General features: G+C 40.7%; 1 protein-coding gene across 1 annotated transcript in view; it reads right to left on the bottom strand.

Moving 5' to 3' along the window:
* Window positions 1-4,284, bottom strand: part of LOC140240514 (uncharacterized) — a 56,395-nt gene extending 52,111 nt beyond the window's left edge. The window contains exon 1 of the mRNA XM_072320280.1: window positions 4,065-4,284. Within this exon, the coding sequence (XP_072176381.1) occupies window positions 4,065-4,284 (220 nt within the window). The remainder of the gene's footprint in view (window positions 1-4,064) is intronic.
* Between the last annotated feature and the right edge of the window lie 14,532 nt (window positions 4,285-18,816).

Below are 18,816 nucleotides of genomic sequence, written 5' to 3'. Positions count from 1 at the left end.
CTCTGAGTGTTCCTCTCTCTTCTATCATATCTCGTACAATGTGATTCTAGTTACAAATGCCATCCCTATATCGATGGAATAGACATATCCCCATACTTTGGGTTGGATGCTGTTAGAGGAAGGAGGGGGGGGGGGGTCCTTTTTCCTTTTGTTGCTTGTCACAATTTGCATGTGTGTGTGTATTAGTGGTGTTAATTATTTATTTTATTGCAGTTTCAGCAAACTTGGTATCCTTCTTTTTCTTCTGTTATGTAACAGGTGAGGATACTAACCTTTACAATTATTGTATGTAAGCATTAGCCATGTAAAGATGTGTTCACGGAAATCCTTCGAATAATTGTGTACTGTGCTTTGATTTGTTAATGATCTTTATATATCTTTCTTGAAGGTTTCTAGATGATCTTTAATTTATGAAGTATTTTCATTCATTTGCATATAGCTGGAAAGTATTGTGGCCATTTTGTTTCCTTCAATGCATGTGGAAAATTACCATAAAGGTTTTGTAATGTATACTTTTTATTCAACTATTTTATTTTTTTTTACCTGAATTCACTGTGTTGTAACTGCTTGCACATTCAACATCTGGAATTAACAAGTCTGCTTTCTTTAGATGATAAAAGTGTACTTTTTTGCACAACGCACATGGATTGCAAATGTTTCATTTTTTTTTTCTGCTGGGGGAGATTTTTATGTTTATTGTTTGTCATAAAGAAATTCTTATAGGGAAATGAAATGATGTAATGATAATGACAGACCTTTGATACATTTTTTTCATCAGAGAATATTGTTTTCCCATATTTACAAAATTTGAATATATTCCATTACTCTATGAGTATATGTTAGGTACATGTATTGTATTTAACTTTCTTAATTGTACATGTATTACATTATAATGCAAAAACTTGATTTGACTTAACTCCTTGTTTTGAATGATGATAAAAACTTAGCCTATAAAATTAATACATGTGCATTTTTGTGTGAATGCAGAAATGCATCCATCTTGACAAATGAAAGTGACATGTTTGTATGTACCAAATGATGAACTGTACTAATAGATAATGTACGAAAATGGGGAGTTTCTCTTTATTCAATTTTGCTCGTTTTTCATTATCCCAAGACTTTTTTTTAAACAAACATGAAATGTAATCATCTGTGGTGCAGAGATGTTTTCATTTCTCTGTACAGAGTGTGTGCCAAAAATGAAGTATGAGTAGCATGTACAATGAATTGGTGATGGCATTGTTAAAGAGTATGTGTTGGCATTGCTAAGGAGTATGCGTTTCATTGAACAACTCTGAACACTGTGCTGTACTTCAAGCTTGAACATCTCCATTATTTCAGCAGGATTGCATATACATAGTGCATGAAATATATATATATATATATATATATATATAATTATACATATATATATATATATATATATATATATATAATACATGTATGTATTACATGTATATATACATATATATATATATATCATATGTAAAATATATATGTAACCCATTAAGGTGGAAAAATAAAAACCAGGGAGCATAGATAGGGTCTAGGGTTCACAGGGAGCAAAGGGTTCAATTTTGATATCTGAAAAGTTCAAGAATTAACCCTTTTGGGTCGAAGAATGAACCTTATTACAACCTTGAGGTTAAACAATGTATCCTTCAGAGGTTCAATTTTTAACCTGCCTGGGTGCGAAAAGTGAACTTTAATAGTGCAACATTTTACTGCAGGGGTGCAAAAAATAAACCTTGAGGTTCACTTTTGAACTCAGAGGGTTCATCTTTATGGGGTTCAAAATTGAACCCTAGACAGGGGTTCAAATTTTGAGGGAAAAGGGGTGCTGCAACTGTAAAAGTGGATATTTTCGCGCGACTAATTTTTCCCTCTTGGCCGGGTCACAAGAGTTTCGCGTGTTTTTAATTCCGCGGAATCTAGACGTCGCGCACAGGAACATATTGCAAGCAAAAATATTCGCGGGCTTTTATTTTCGCGCCAGTTTCTGGTTGTGCAAAATGCGCGAAAATCTCAACACCGCGAAAATTTCCACTTTTACAGTATTGTATCACGCCTAGAGGTTCAATTTTGAACCCTGATTTCTTAGTGTGAACGTCATAATCACGTCATACGATTCGCTACTGTGTCGATCACGAATATCCATGCGATTGAATTTAATATGCAAAAACTGGTGAAGTTTTTGAAAAAAAAAACATTAATAATTAAAGTATCTACTCCGGGTTTAAAATTTAGACTGTGTCAGAAATTGTACTTTTTATTCTTATCTTATTGGAACTAATGCAACCGTGTGTTATGGAGACATATTTTCATATTTTATTGGACTTCTCACAATATTGTGGTCTAGTTTGGTATTCAGGTCATGAAACATTACTACTTTTTGCCCGTTTATAAAGGAACGTGATACAACAGTCCAGTGGCTGGAAATAGGTGGTTGGTATACAGGCATAGGAATAGGATTTAGGACTTAAGGAATAGACTGTTAGATTCGTAGGATTGTACCTGAAGATGCCCACACCTTTGTTAGGTCTTGTAAGTAACATAGTAATTAATGTATCTTGGCTAAAAAAACAACGTCAAATTGATGTCTCTTTTCTTTGTTTATTTTCGTCAAAGTGACGTCTTTAAGACATGTTTTGTCAGTACCAATACATGTAAAAAAGTTGTAAATTGAAAATGAAATTGTAAACATGTTTATGACGTTATTCTGACGTGATATTTTGTCTTTCAAGTAGTAATCTAGACGTCATTAAAGCGTCTTTGTACGACCATCTAGACGTCAGACAGTGGTCACAAATATGACGTCTTTTTGACTTCTTCCATTTGAGCAAAGATACATTTTGACGTCAGTCTAAGACGTTGAAATGGCGTCCATTATCTTTGTTTTTTACGTCGTTAAGACGACATATTATTCTGACGTCTAAATATAACGTCTTTTTTACGTCTTTCGTTCGAGCAAAATGACGTATTTTTGTCGACAGTGAACGACGTCGTTCTGACGACAGCACTGACGTGAAATAGACGTCGTTTTGAAGTGTCTCTGCCATGAGGGTCATATGCTTTTTGTAATATGCAATGAAAACATAGGGTTGCTGGACATTTTCAAGAGTTATGACGAAATAAACAAACACATTTTTTCACTATATTTGCGCATAGACGCTCGCGCGAATTTTTGACTTTGACTTTGACGCCAGACATTCCCTTGTTATTGGTCAAAACCGATCGGAAATTAATGGAAATTGTCACTAAATGTATTAGGAATCCAAATCAGTCAGAAAGAGTGCCTTTTCATGTTGCTAACGCCCTGTGTGCGCGAAAACGTGCGGACGGATGCGTAGGCGCGGACATTTTTGAAACGCTTAAAATTGTCTGAAACTTCAAGATCTCCCTTTGGAAAAACTTTTTTTTTTTAGCATCTTAAGATTTTGACGCGCGGTCATGATGACCCAGGTAATAAACATAGTTGGCCTACAGGACCATCAGTCATGACTTGAACTCTATGTCTACCGAAAATGATAAAGACATGACATTCTGTTACGAAGTTATGATCGATTATGCTTGTGACTGTATCTGAAAATCACAAAATGGCGCCTAGATGACGTCACAAATATGTTATCGCTGATAGCGTATCACCTAATAAAAAAATGTAGGAAGATTTTGACAAACACAATGACCTAATAAAGGAATATTCAGTACAAACTCAAGAGGTGATACGCCGATAGCGTACACCCTTAAAACATCCGAGTCAGAACTGACCCGGAACTGGGACCGTTGGGGTAACACACCGTTCCGGGTCAAAAATCACTTGGAATTTGGTCATGAAGATCCTGAATAGGGTCACCCTGACCCAATTCATGACTCTGAATGGGTCATATCTGACCCCATTCCTTGTCATTTCTGACCCGGAACGGTGTGTGACCCCAACGGACCCAGTTCCGGGTCAGTTCTGACTCGGATGTTTTAAGAGTGTATCACCTAAAAAACACAAATCAATTAAATGCAGTTATCAGAAGACATACGTGCAGCCATCTTTTAAAGAGAAATATTCTCACCTTCTCGGCATCTAGCTGAAATGATTGCCTCAAATCCATCTGAGTTTATAGACGAGTCAGATCGAAACCTGATCCAGGCAGAACTGAAGTCATAGTCAGAGCTGGTGGGGACAGATGGCCCTGAGAACTCATCGGTCACTTGGGAGAAATCCGAGCTATTGCTGATTGTGACCTTGTCATGATTACTCTCTGTACTGAAACTGTCAAAGCGCAAAGTCATGCCACATCCCTCTGGAACAGACACCGTCCAGGTAATGTCTGTGTTACTGTCGTATGGTTGGGGATGATTAGGGGATGAGATGGTTGCACTCTCTCCAGATTCCAGGTTAAATGTTAGTCCGTCAGAGGCAGGCGCAGTGACTAGAAATGACAAGTGGGAAAAACTTATCAATGGTGACAGTCTGATGCAAGGCAGAGACATGCATTTCATTCCTATAAGTATGCATGCAGAGACATGCATTTCATTCCTATAAGTATGCATGCCTGCACAAATACGATATCTATCATCCAACACACACATTCTTATACACATTTGTACATAACGTAATGATAATAATAATGATACATAATGATGAAGTGTAGCGTAGTCATCAAGGCAATACATTATCTTTCCTCATTGAATTTGGATGAAGTAAATTGGAACAGGCAAACGGAAAAAAAAAACAACAAATGATATTTAAGTGTTTCAAAAGATACCACACACATGAAAACGAGTTCAAATTAGAAATAGCCGTTTGAAATTCTGAAGCTCTACAATAGAATAGAAATTAGTTATGAAAATTCGAAAACGAGGGCCTCTGAGGAAAGTAAATTTCAATGAAAAAAAAAGAATGGTGAATATCCATATTACGAAAAGCTGCACAAAAAGTGGTTTATTCAGACAAGGCAATCGCCAAATTGTGTCTCCCCCATTCGCGTACAAGCAATTAATATTTTTTATAACTCCCAGAAGTTAATTGACCTGCTTATGACCTTTGACCTTGTGGTGACCTTCAACACCCTAAGGGACATTTACCATCCAAGTTTGGTCACAAACGGACAAATGGATCAAAAGTAATGAGCCAATATCGAAACGCGCCATAAAAACTTAACATTGGGCCCTAAAAATTTGTTGACCCCTTTCTGTGACCTTTGACCTTTTGATGACCTTTAACTCCCCAAGGGACATCTACCGTCCAAGTTTGGTCACAAACGGACATAGGGATCAAAAGTAATGAGCCACAATCAAAACGCACACTAAAAACATAACATTGGGCCCTAAAAGTTTGTTGACCCCTGTCTGTGACCTTTGACCTTGTGACGACCTTCACCTCCCCAAGGGACATCTTCCATCCAAGTTTGGCCACAAACGGACAAAGGGATCAAAAGTTATAAGCCATAAACGAAATGCGCCCTGAAAACTTAACATTGGGCCCTAAAAGTTCGTTGACCCCTGTCTGTAACCTTTGACCTTGTGGTTACCTTCAACTTCCCAAGAGACATCTACCATCACCCAAGTTTCATTGCCATTGTACAACATGTGCTGAGTTACGTGTGATAAGAGAGTCTTGCAAGTAAACTTTAACGTATGACCTCAAATGACCTTTGACCTTATCATGTGACCTCTTACGGCACCATAACATGAAGGTACCCCCAGTGCATCCATCACCCAAGTTTGATTGCCATTGTGGCAACATGTGTCGAGTTACGTGTGATAAGAGAGTCTTGCAAGTAAACTTTAACGTATGACCTCAAATGACCTTTGACCTTATCCTGTGACCTCCAACGGCACCATATCATGAAGGTACCCCCAGTGCATCTATGACCCAAGTTAGGTTGTAATCCAAGCAACTTATGTGAAGTTATTTGTCAAAAGAGAGTCTTGCAGGTAAACCTTAACATAGAAAAGAGAGTCTTGCACATACTCTTTAATATATGACCTCAAATGACCTTTGACATCATCAAATGACCTCCGACTACACCATAACATGAAGATGCCCCTAGTGCTTCTTCCACCCAAGTGTGGCTGCCATTGCTGTAACAGTTGCCAAGTTATGCATCTTAAGAGAGTCTTGCAGGTAAACTTTAACATTTGTGACGGACGACGGACGACGGACGACGGACGACGGACGGACGACGGACGGACGACGGACGGACGCCATTTGGATCCCTTAGTCTCGCCTTCACCTCCGGTGGGCGAGACAAAAAGGACAGGAACACTTATTACGCTTCACCAGCAGTTTCATAAGTTTCACCAGCATTCATAAGTTTCACCAGTTTCATAAGTAATTTCACCAGCAGTTTCATAAGTTTCACCAGCATTCATAAGTTTCACCAGTTTCATAAGTTTCACCAGCATTTGAGGTGTTTGACATTTTGCTTTCTGTTGTTTGTGAAGCAATAATGACGACCATAATGACGACTTTTTTATGAAAATGAAGTATTTCATGATAATGTCTGGGCTAGTTGAGACCAAGGTTTTACTGAGGGGTCAATTTGACACCCCCCCCCCCCCCCGTTAAAATCACACCAACCATAACACACATATTGATTTAGTGTCTGCTGAATTCTATGAAAATTCAAAAGTGTGATTCAAGATTCCAAAACCTGACCGAACACATTGTGTGAAGTAGTTCCTTTCAGAAAGCGTCATTTATATTACTTTTAAGAATTCTGTCGGTTGGAGTTATGTTGCACACAAATCACTAGAAAAGACAGATACTTTATCACCAACAGTTAAACAAAAACAGTGAATAAAACATATCAATACTATGTAGTTATCAGAAAGATTTAGTATCTGCTGAATTCTATTAAATTTTAAACTGTGATTCAAGTTTTCCACAACCTGACTGAACACCCATTGTGTGAAGTAGTTCCATTTAGAAGGCGTCATTTACATTATCTTCAAGAAGTCTGTTGGTTGGGGTGATGTTGCACACAAATTACTAAAGAACACAGACACTTTATCACCAACAGTCAAATAAAAAAAGTGAATAAAACAGATGAAGAACATGCAGTTATCAGAAATATATACTTGGAGATAATTTTTAAAGAGAAATATCCTCACCTTCAGGGCATCTTGCTGAAATGACTGCCTCAAATCCAGCTAAGTTTATTGATGAGTCAGAGCGAAACCTGATCCAGACAGAGCTGAAGTCATATTCTGTGCTAGGTGGGACCTGTGGCCCTGAGAACTCATCGGCCACTTCTGAGAAGTCCGGGTTGTCGCTGATTGTGACCTTGTCATAATTACGCTCTGTAATGAAACTGTCAAAGCGCAAAGTCATGCCACATCCCTCTGGAACAAACACCATCCAGGTAATGTTTGTGTTGCTGTCGTATGGTTGGGGATAATTAGGGGATGAGATGGTTGCGCTCTCTCCAGATTCCAGGTTAAATGTTAGTCCGTAAGAGGCAACCGTCGTGACTAGAAATGAGAGAGAGTGAAAACATGATCATCAATGGTGACGGCCTGCGCCAGTGTATTGTTATGTAGACATACTACTGGTGGTTATCAGTGCCGTATATAAAGAGAGTCTGGCCAACTCGGTTTTTGGCTTACGTGTTTTGAAGCCTGTGATTGGTCAAAAGCTGGTCCCGTGATCTACAGGCGCCATGTCGTTACTGAAGTGCGCTCATACGCCCATTGTTAACTGCCCCTTGTTTGGCTTGGTTATTTTGTTACGTCTGAGCGTACACGCTAATCCTGTGACGCGTAATACGCGCGGTAACGACATGGCGTCCAAATTAGCAGTTGGCCAGACTCTCTTAATATACGGCACTGGTGGTAACACGCTCTGGTTATAGCCAGAGCGGGTTGATAGATAGAGTTGCGACACCGGAAGTTGGAGCTGATTGGTCAATCCCTCAAAATAGTCCCCCCTGATCGTTGATGTCGATATAAGACCTTGGAAAACCGCGTACCCCATTATGACGCAAACAATGCACTTATTGTTATTTTGCTCTGTGGCTCGCGCAAAGTAGAGTTACGCGCTCCGCGCATGGGTTCTACGCGAGAGTTCCTCCTAGTCGTCATGACAACAATAAAGACCCACAGCCCGGAATTTTGAATTACAACAACAATTGTAAAGGAGTGGGACTACATAATATTTTCGTCCTTATATTTTGACATTCGCCCATCAACATCATCCAGGAGCATTAAAACCACTTTGAAAACATTTCATCCTGACCGGTTGTTTGCATCCGTTTCCTTGACTTCGACAGCAAAATACTCCTTTCTCTACTTCATGTAAGTTTGCATGATTGCCGTCAAAACAGGACATTTTTCTCAACAAGTCACACTCCCGTCGCAAGCAATTGGTAACTCACACTGCCGCTGGGTCTGTGTGGTACTGCGCGCCTATGTGAAAACCCTGTACAAATACATTCGTCGACATCGACGACCAGGGGGAACTATTTTGACGTGACCTTTGTACCCCAGTGTCGCAACTCTATCTATCAACCCGCTCTGGTTATAGCGCAATAGCGCCACCTAGTGTCTATTGCAGTATATGTGACTGGCACCAGTATCGTATATAAAGAGAGTCTGACCAACTGCTAAATTGGACGCCATGTCGTTACCGCGCGTATTACGCGTTACAGGATTAGCGTGTACGCTCAGACGCAACAAAATAACCAAGCCAAATAAGGGGTAGTTAACAATGGGCACTGTGTATGAGCGCACTTTAGTAACGGCATGGCTCCACAAAGATCACGAGACCCGTTTTGACCAATCACAGGCTTCAAAACTCATGAGCCGAAAACCGAGTTGGCCTGACTCTCTTAATATACGGCACTGACTGTCACTACTGTTGATCAACACAAATAAAGCTTTGTTTACATGATCGAAGATCATCCAGTATTCTCTCCTTTATTGCGTGGTGGCAGCGCTGGCCCACAGCCTAAGCGAAATCTTTCCCAACTCTGGGAGGAGTTTTGCTGGAAATAGACAGCCAGGTCCACTGTAAACGTAAGTTTTTACAACCTTGACTCATAGTTATCACTTAATTGGCCAGTAGTGTCCAGTCCCACACCTCTAAAATGGCGTGTGCTATGCCCAAGGTACCCCAACAATGGTGACTAGGCAAGATAGAGACTGTCACCTCACTCAAAAGTTGGAGACAGACTCTCCTGTACACTCTAAACCTAGATCCCAACTTTGCACCGTTTCTCGGTGAGTCAGTAACATGGTCAAAAAAGACAAAGGCAAATTCTAATAGAGGTTTTCTTGATGACACTAGCTCTGTCCCCTCAGAATCTCGCAAGACGGCTCAACAAATGGCTGTCATGCTTGATCTCATGCTTGGCCAGATTGCAAATTTCTGCTCTGTGATTGCTACTCTTAAGTAACTGCACAGTGCGCAATTCTATATACCTCACCCTTGAAATGACATTTAGTCAACAATTCACCTTCACTATGGCTTTCAGTCGACAGGAGCTCATTTCATTGATTTTTCTGACATCAAGTTAGAAACCGATGAACGACCTGAAGACATGTATCAAAAGATACTTGCCTTTGTAGAAGATAATCCTTTGACCTCAGGTGGGGGAATCACTCACCACGGTGAGCTCATCAAGGAAGATGAAGAGCTTACGACAAATATCGAAAACGTCATAGTGCTGCATTGGCTTCAGTTGTTACATTCGGATCTCCCACATATAGTCAAACAAAGATATGGTACAGATCTCCGGTCATGTATCCTTGCTTCTCTGAAGCCCGAGATTTCTCAAGCCTTACCAGTCTCCTCGAGTCAGTTGAATGTTCTAGAACCATGCGTGCTGCTGCCTTTCCCCCGCGCAGTCGTAGTCAGTCTACTCCTAGGCGTTCCCAACCACAATTTCAAAGTCGATCCCGTGCCAAGTCTGCCAAGTCATGCCCCCTCTGCCTTCAGGCTGTGATGAGATACTTCTGATAGCATAGACCCCCAGGATTTTTAGGTTGACCAAGGTACCCAGTCTGGTTTAGATGGTGAGGAACCCTCCACTACACTCCGTGTGCAATCGTCATGCTGTCCGTATAACTGTTGATAGTCAGGTGCTACAGGGAACATGTTGCGTGCCTCCACAGCACATGCCATCGGTTGTACTGTGACTCCTACCTCCCAGTCGGCTCGCCAAGCTGATGCCTCGTCCCCCTTGGAAGTTGTTGGTGAAACTCGTCTCACCTTTTCTCGTGATAAATATGTCTTCCATTTTGAGGGCTTAGTTATGGAGAATCTAGATGTTGAGGTCTTTGCTGGGACTCCATTTATGGAGCGCAATGATGTAGCCCTTCGACCCGCTAAGCGCCAGATTATGTTGGATGATGGCACGTTGTACTTGTATGGTTCCACTGTTAAGTCTAAAGTTGGTTATGCTGTGCGATGAGCACACGTTCTCCGTGCTCCTGCGACAACCACAACCCTCTGGCCAGGGGAGTTCCTTGCACTTGAGTTGCTTTCCCAGTTTGAGTCCGATGACATCCTTGCTGTATAGCCTCGAACAGACTCCCCTCCTACCTCCCCCTTTTATTGCAGGAATGCTTCCCAGTTCCCAAAGTGGTCCCAAGCATAGCTGGTAGGATCCGCATTCCCAATCTATCTGATGCTCCCTGCGTTATTCGCCGCAATTCACATTTGTGCCAGGTCAACCCCATGGGCATGGAAGATGCAGGGCAATTGCAAGCACCTATGTCTGATCGGCAGGCACCATCTGCCCAGCCTCCTGGGAATCAATCCACAAGCCGATCTTTTGAGTCAGTGGCTGTTGATCCAGACGGGGTTCTTCCCTCTCAGACAAGGCGTGCCTTCCAGGCACTCCACGCCGAATATGATGGAGTGTTCACTTCATCATTCAAGGGCTATAATGATGCTTCCGGACCATTCCAGGCTGTTGTGAACATGGGCCCAGTGCAACCGCCTCAGCACAAGGGCCGACTCCCTTTGTATTCCCGTGACAAGCTTGTTGAGTTGCAGGAAAAGTTTGATGACCTCGAAGAACTTGGCATTTTTGCACGGCCAGAGGATATTGGCGTCACTGTCGAATACGTCAACCCGTCTTACGTGGTCAAGAAACCCAATGACGGTCACTGGTTGGTCACAGCCTTTGCTGATGTGGGTCGCTATTCCAAGCCCCAGCCTTCAGTCTTACCAGATGTTGATTCCACATTACTTAAGATTGGTCAGTGGAAGTCCGAGGTATTCGTGTCTATACCCGTTGTGCAAAGGGAATACCAGGTTCTGAGACTGCCCTGGAGGAATTGATGTGTCGAGTACTTGGGGACTTGTTGATTGAAGGTATCGTTGTCAAGTTGGTAGATGACTTGTACTGTGGTGCTGATACACCGCAAGCCTTGTTGTAGAATTGGTCTCGGGTGCTACAGGCCCTTGCTGCCAATGGCCTCCACCTATCCCGACCAAGATCTCAGTATGTCCCAAGACTACCACTATCCTAGGGTGGATCTGGTCGGAAGGAACCCTTCGCGCAAGTCCACACAGGATGACAACATTGTCAACCTGCTCTCCTCCCACTATGTACAGTGCAAGGCATGGGATCTTTCATTGGTGCGTACAAGATACTTCCTCGTGTGCTCCCCAGTTGTGCCGCATACTTGAGCCCCCTTGATGACTCCATTGCTAGATTCAAATCACAAGACCGTATCCACTGGACGGATGAGCTGCTTGATGCCTTCACCAAGGCTCAGTCTGCCATTCAGTCCTCACGTACCATCACACTCCCACGCCCCTCTGACCAGTTGTGGATTGTCATAGATGGGTCTGTCAAAAAAATATGACCTCGGTGCAACAATGTACGTGACACGAGATCAGAAGCCTCTTGTCGCTGGCTTCTTTAGTGCTAAGCTGCATGGTCGTCATGTTACCTGGCTCCCCTGTGAGGTTGAGGCGCTGTCTATTGCCACTGCCACCAAACATTTCAGCCCGTATATCATTCAATCACTTCACCCTGTGTGCATCCTCTCTGACAGCAAACCATGTGTTCAATCATATGTGACCCTGCACCTCAAAACAAACAAAAAGTCGCCAGACATGAATTTTTAGTTAAGACCATATTCTGAAAGAGCAGACTTTAAAGGACAAGTTCACCTTCATAAACATAAGGATTGAGAGAATGCATCAATGTTAGTAGAACACATCAGTGAAAGTTTGAGGAAAATTGGACAATCGATGCAAAAGTTATGAATTTGTAAAATTTTTGTGTTGGAACCGCTGGATGAGGAGACTACTAAGGCTAGTGATGTCATATGAGTACAACAGTACAAAGAAAATGTAAAGCAAATCCAACATATTTTCACTTTTTTTTCGCATAATAAAAGAGCACTTGACTTGCCTCTTTCTAAAGGCAATTGGGATAATATTACCCATAACATATGCCAGTAACGAGTCAAGGGAATATGTAATTTTTTCAAAAGATGAAATTTTGTGAAATTCTCTTTATATTTTCCTTATATTGTTGTACGCATGTGACATCATACACTGCAGTAGTCTTCTCATCCGGCAGTGACTGCACAAAAACTTCAAAAATTCATAACTTTTGAACGGATTGTCCGAATTTCCTCAAACTGTCAATGATGTGTTCTACTAATACAAGAAAATGGTAATTTAACTCTGGCTGTCCGTCTGTTCAAGCACGGCTTATAACGGCGGCCCTCTGCATCATAATGTATATATTATATATTGTACTGTGAATTAAGTCATTATTGGCCATATAAACATTTTGTATGTTATTTAACGTTTCATTTGTCTTTACATACAAAATATGACTTACTATGTAATATGTAAATAATTTTCAGAATTGTATTTGTGTAATTGAACCTGCCTTTGTTATTTTTGTTATTCTGAAAGAAAATATGAAATGCAGAAAATAAATAAATCTTTTCAAAAAAATATTGCTACATTCTCTCAATCCTTATGTTAATGAAGGTGAACTTGTCCTTTAAGCTTTAAATTGATGTATAACTCAAATCAAATGGACTCTCCTAACCTATCTAAATATCGGAAAAAAAACACAAACTCAGGAAAAGTGTGAACTGAGAAAAAATAGAGGCTCTGAAGTACAGTGTCTATTCAAGCGCTTAATCTTTACCAAACCGTGCTGGCTGTGCGATGAATGGGACAAAAACCAGGAAGTAAACCACCAGAGTAACAACAATGAAGGGATTACCAGATTAAACTGAAATTAAGCAGGTCTCATTAACACATTCTGTTCATAATCAACGCCAACTTTCAAAGCAGTAGCACTATCCTTTCAAAAGTTATTAGAGTTGAAAGTGAAGAGTGTGGACACGGTTTTTCAGAAATGAAAAAGGGATTCTAAAGACACACCTAATCACACTATTCTACAAAAAATGTTCAAGATAAACTGCTAAAAAAAACACACACTTTTCTGCCCGTTTTATGATACCAAATTTTAGCATAATGTAAAAGAAGACCCGCTCTTTCAGAAAATATGAAAAAGTCAAGTTCGGCTAGGTTGACCCATTTCACTTGTTTTCAGTCCTCACGCAAAATCAGTGTGTGCGACTTTATGTTCGTTTTGAGGTGCACGGTCACATATGAAAAGCTTTGTCGTGGAGAATTTTCCGCTCAGTCCAAGGGTTTCCACATTCCTAACAACTGTGAGCCGATACCAGTAGTCTATTCGCCATCTGGTTGGCTCTGCAAATGTCCCTGCAGACTTTGCCAGTAGAAACGCTCCTCCTTGCCATGAGTCCAAGTGTCAAGTTTGCTAGCTCGTTTATCACCCAGTTGGAGGGTGCTGCTGTTCATCGCAGTATCGTAGAAGATGTTCTTTCTGGCCATACACGCATTCCATTTACATCTCGCAATGCATGGGGGCGGATTCAGTCAGAGTGTCCAGACCTCCACCATACGCATGCCCACCTCAAGCAGGGTACCCGCCCATCGAAGAAGCTGACGGATATTCTTGATGTGAAGCGCTATCTTTAGGTTGCTACTTCAGCTAGGGAAGGCCTTCTCGTCGTCCGACAGGAACGTGCATTTCAGCCGCGGCAAGAGCGTATTGTCATTCCCCGCAAGGTGCTTCCTGGTATCCTTACTGCTCTCCATCTCCAACTTAGTCACCCTACTTCACACCAGCTCAGACAGGTGGTGTTTCGCTATTTCTTTGCCTTGGATCTCGGTGCAGTTATTCAACAAGTCACCCTGGGGTGCCATGGCTGTCTTTCGCTTCGGAATGTCCCCCATGCTGCAACACCCCAGACAACATGTGATCCGCTAAGTGTGGTGGGTGTATCCTTTGGGGCAGATGTCATAAAACGTGCTCGACAGCTCATATTTGTCCTCAGAGAGACTGTCACATCATACACATCAAGTCTCCTGACCCAAGATGAACGCACAGAGACCCTGTGTTGATGCTCTACTCCAGCTATGACCACCTCTTCGGCCACTAGAGGGTCCCCTTGCTGTAGTGCGCGCAGATCCAGCCCCGGGTTTTGCAGCCCTCCGAGATGATCAGGTACTCCATAGACAGGGGATTACGATAGAGCTCGGTCATGCCAAAAATGTGAACAAGAATCCTGTCTTCGAAAAAGCTGTTCGCGAGCTAGAAGATGAACTACTTCGTGACGATCCCCGTGGTGGCCCGGTTACCCCTCTCCCCCCCCCCCCCTTGCACCAGCCTTGGCTATAAACCGCCTCAACAGTCGAGTTCGTGGTAATGGCCTCTCTGCTCGGGAATTGTGGACTCAACGGGATCAATTCACCAGTGACCAAATTCCTGTGAACGACAAAGATGTCATCACAGCTCAGCACAACAGACGTCAAGTCGAAGGCTCCCACACGTCCACCCCTTTGCCAGACACTGACATTCATGTTGGTGATCTCGTCTATCTTGGAGCAGATCGATTCAAGACCCAGTCTCAACACCCCTACCTTGTTTGTACCGTTTGTCGGCAACCAACTACGTTCCACTTCATACCGTGTGCGACGTTCCGATTGTCTGAAAATTCCTTCAGACTTTCCTCCTCTACCTTCGCAGCAGTATCAGCCTCAGGAGTGTGATGACGAGAGTGCTCAGCCCCTCACCTTGACGACGGACCATTCCCATTCTATGCCAGATGCTCCTGATCTCTCGATAGCGTCTTGTGACTGTATAACCCCTTTGAATCCCCCTAATGTCATGACGGTGCCCCCTGAACCCAGACTCCCCGAACCTGCTGGTATCCCACATGAGCTTTCCACTCCAAATGATGAACCTGTATCTCTGGCTGCTCCCCCAATGTCATCCAGTACTCTGACTATGCCCTCCCCTAACGGGCGATATCCTCAACGCAGCCACCGTATTCCACCTTATCTCACGGATTATGTCCTCAAATAGATCTATGCTCTATTAGTTATTACTTCGTAGGGTATCCTTCTGCTATCTAGTTTCAAATGATCAAAGAGAATCCCATGAAATGATATTCAATTAACCAGTTTTAACACATCTAAGACATATGCCGGGCAGTTGAGGCGAGAATGCAACTTCTTTTTGCTGTTGATTTATATCTAGACATACTTAGACACATTTGAACCTCTTTTTGACCTTTTCAGAGCATTTATATATCCAAATCTGAAGAAAATAGTGTTTACCACTGAAAAAAAAATCAAGAAAAAACACAAGATGGCGTTGTAGCAATTTCAAAAATAATTGAATTCTTCCTTTGAAAATATATGTTTTATGTTATGAATAATTTGGATACATTATTCTGAGGAAGCTTAAACTCGGTAAGCGCGTGTTAAAGGCATTGGATGTTCAAGAAGATTTATTTTTTTACTCCGATAGTATATCAACTTGAAAAAAAAAATAATTGCAGCTGCCATGTAAAGAATACCTTAACAAATTCTGCAGAGTTCTTCAGGGATACATGATATTATAAATAAAAAGAAACTAAAACTGGGTCAAAATGTGAAACAGAACTAGTTTATGTATATCTGTTGCCATGTTAACCAAAATACTTGAACACAAATTAAACATATCATCTTATACAACCCGTGTATATATGCGTCATAAATTTTTGGAAACGACATCAAATTTGAAGGTAATCAGACAAGATATCAAGAAACTTATGGTGAACAAAAATTAATTTTCGGTATCAGCGGAGCACCTCCCTCTATTTTTTGTTTCTATTTTGGGATGACAACTTAGAAAGGTCAGTATGAAGCGCCATATAAATGCAATTATTATTATTATTATTATTATTATTATTATCCATGCATTGTCGCATAATCAAATGCGTGGGCATCCCCATTGCAGACACGAGAGCTGTTGCATTCTTAGGGTTTGCTATTCAACGATGCAATCAACACTTTGGTGAATATTTAGGTGAAAAGAGTTTAAAAATGGCATTCAAGGACAATATCAAGGACAAAATTGTATCTGTCACCTTTTAAAAAAAAAATTATTACTATATTCGTAATCAAATAACTTTGTCCTTCTCCAAATAATCAGAGCCACTATCATCACCAACATTAATTTTCGATACCATGTGACCTAGACACCTCAACAAACAACTCCCAAGTACCAACACGCCAATAGCGATATATCGACATATCCAGAAAAGAGCACCAAGAGAGATAGCAAAACATCCTTCTTAATAATAATAATTCTGCAAAACGGGTGAGTTTATGTTACTAAATAAACGAAACACTTTATAGAGCAAATTTACTTCGACACTTAATGGAAAAGGATAAAGTGGCATGAAATAGGATGAATAATGCCATGATAATCATAGCTAAAGATATAGGAAAAAAGAGCATTAATTTTAATTCAAACAAACTAATGAGCAAACACAAAACGGACACGCAGATGTATATTATGGGCCTTAATCCAAACTAGAGTTTCGGGGCGGCTTTATTCTTCTGTTTTGTTTTTGTTGGTCACCGCCAATCAACTTCAGAAAGTCACCAAGCCTCGATAAAACTGCGATGGGGAGTAGCAGAATAATGTCCGCAAATGCAGATAGAGCTATGTCGACGGAGCAAATTAGGCTTTGTTGCGGAGTATTTGTCAGAATTTTTAGAACAACTGCATTTTGGTAGAGGTTCACAAGTCTGGAACAGTGAAGAATTATAACGATCCCCTCTGACATGACGTAGCTAAGAACTTTATTGCTTTAGATATGATGATTAACGATCTAATGCAAACTTTTGGTGACACTTCCAGAAAGTTTGCAATTAAAAAGTAAAAACAAAAAAATCAAATAGATACCGAGGAACAAAGTGAATGGCTAAATCGAAATTACTTTGCTCTTTGCCATGCGTCATGCTGGGATGACCAATTTGCGAGAAGCACAATCAACAACCCCCCCCCCCCCGAAAAAAGATACTTTCCTTCATTGCTGAATGACTTTCTCAATATCTGATAAATCATTTGAAAATGTGATGTCCAAGTACGAAAACCAAAATCTGGGTTCGTGGTTAAAGTCTTGAAATGAGAATGGGGAAAACCCTCCCATTCCCTCGCTGCATACTACCCCTGGGGTACGACCGCGGTTATGTGCTAGTATCAAGATCTGCAAAGACCTTGTATGACGCTGTAATCTATATGTAATGGAATTTACATCAATATACTATCCTCCGCTCTGTATAATCTTGTCATTTTGAACTGTTATTGTTTGTTGTGATTACTCCATAGAATTCCAATTTTCATTGTTCTTTCAAACAGAAAAAAATTATCATCACTCATTTTATCATAATAATATGTAAGCCTTAATTAGACTATGTCTTAAATATACATTGATAGTCACTTATCCAGATGTAGTCCTTGAATTGGCTGTAAAACTGTTGTATGAAAACAACGTTTAATCATTTTATCATAATCATATGTGATGCGCTCCGTCGGAATGAGTCAAAAGTCGCAAAAAAATGAAATCGTAGTTATGCCTTTATATCATTACATAACAATATTATGGCGCAGACTCTATGTGGCCGTGCATACCATGTAAATGTGACCAAGAGAGAATATATACACGCGGTCACACACAAAATCATGACAAAAACAACAACAATAATAACATCGACAAAACAGAAAAATAACAGAAATGAAGAAAAATGCACACACACACAATTACTGGCAACAAAGAACAAGGACAATTTACCAAGTAAAAATATGGACGATTTTTCATTAACGAAATTAATTGGTGGTATGTGGAAAGTTTTTTTTTTTTCAGTTTGCATTTAAATGTGATTAACTCAACTAATGCTTTTGAATTAACATCTAAGCTATTCAAAAATGGGTCCAGTTTAGTGTGTACACTTCTCACTAAAGAAGGGAAGATGAAATCCATTAGATTGTCTCGTGGGATAATTATGTACGAGGCTGTTACGATGAAATAAAGATTTAAAAAAATGGTAGGAGGTTGCAGTTGCAATTAAGCATAAATTGACCAATTTGACACAAGTACAATTCCTTTATTTTTCGGGATTTTATGTTCATAATTCCATAATACTTAAATACGGCAATAAAAAACTTGAATATAGTGTCATCAGAGCAGATGAAGGGAGATAATATTGATTATTACCTATACGAGGTAGTTTTGCGAGGCATTTACAGTTGTTATTTTGCAGGGTCGGGAGTTCAGCGGGCGATATTAGAGCATATTACGAGCATCCGGGGTTTTACATATACAGTGGGCTCCCGTTATAACGAAATCCTCGGGACCGGCAGTTATTCTTTCGTCATATCGGAATTTTGTTATAACCGAACAAATAAACGATAGAAATACAAAAAGTGGATGACATTGCAGCGCAAATTTTTACTTTGTTACAACCAGAAT

This window comes from Diadema setosum, chromosome 17 (assembly GCF_964275005.1).
Source record: "Diadema setosum chromosome 17, eeDiaSeto1, whole genome shotgun sequence".
NCBI lineage: Eukaryota > Metazoa > Echinodermata > Echinoidea > Diadematoida > Diadematidae > Diadema > Diadema setosum.
This window is presented reverse-complemented; position numbering and strand designations above follow the sequence as displayed.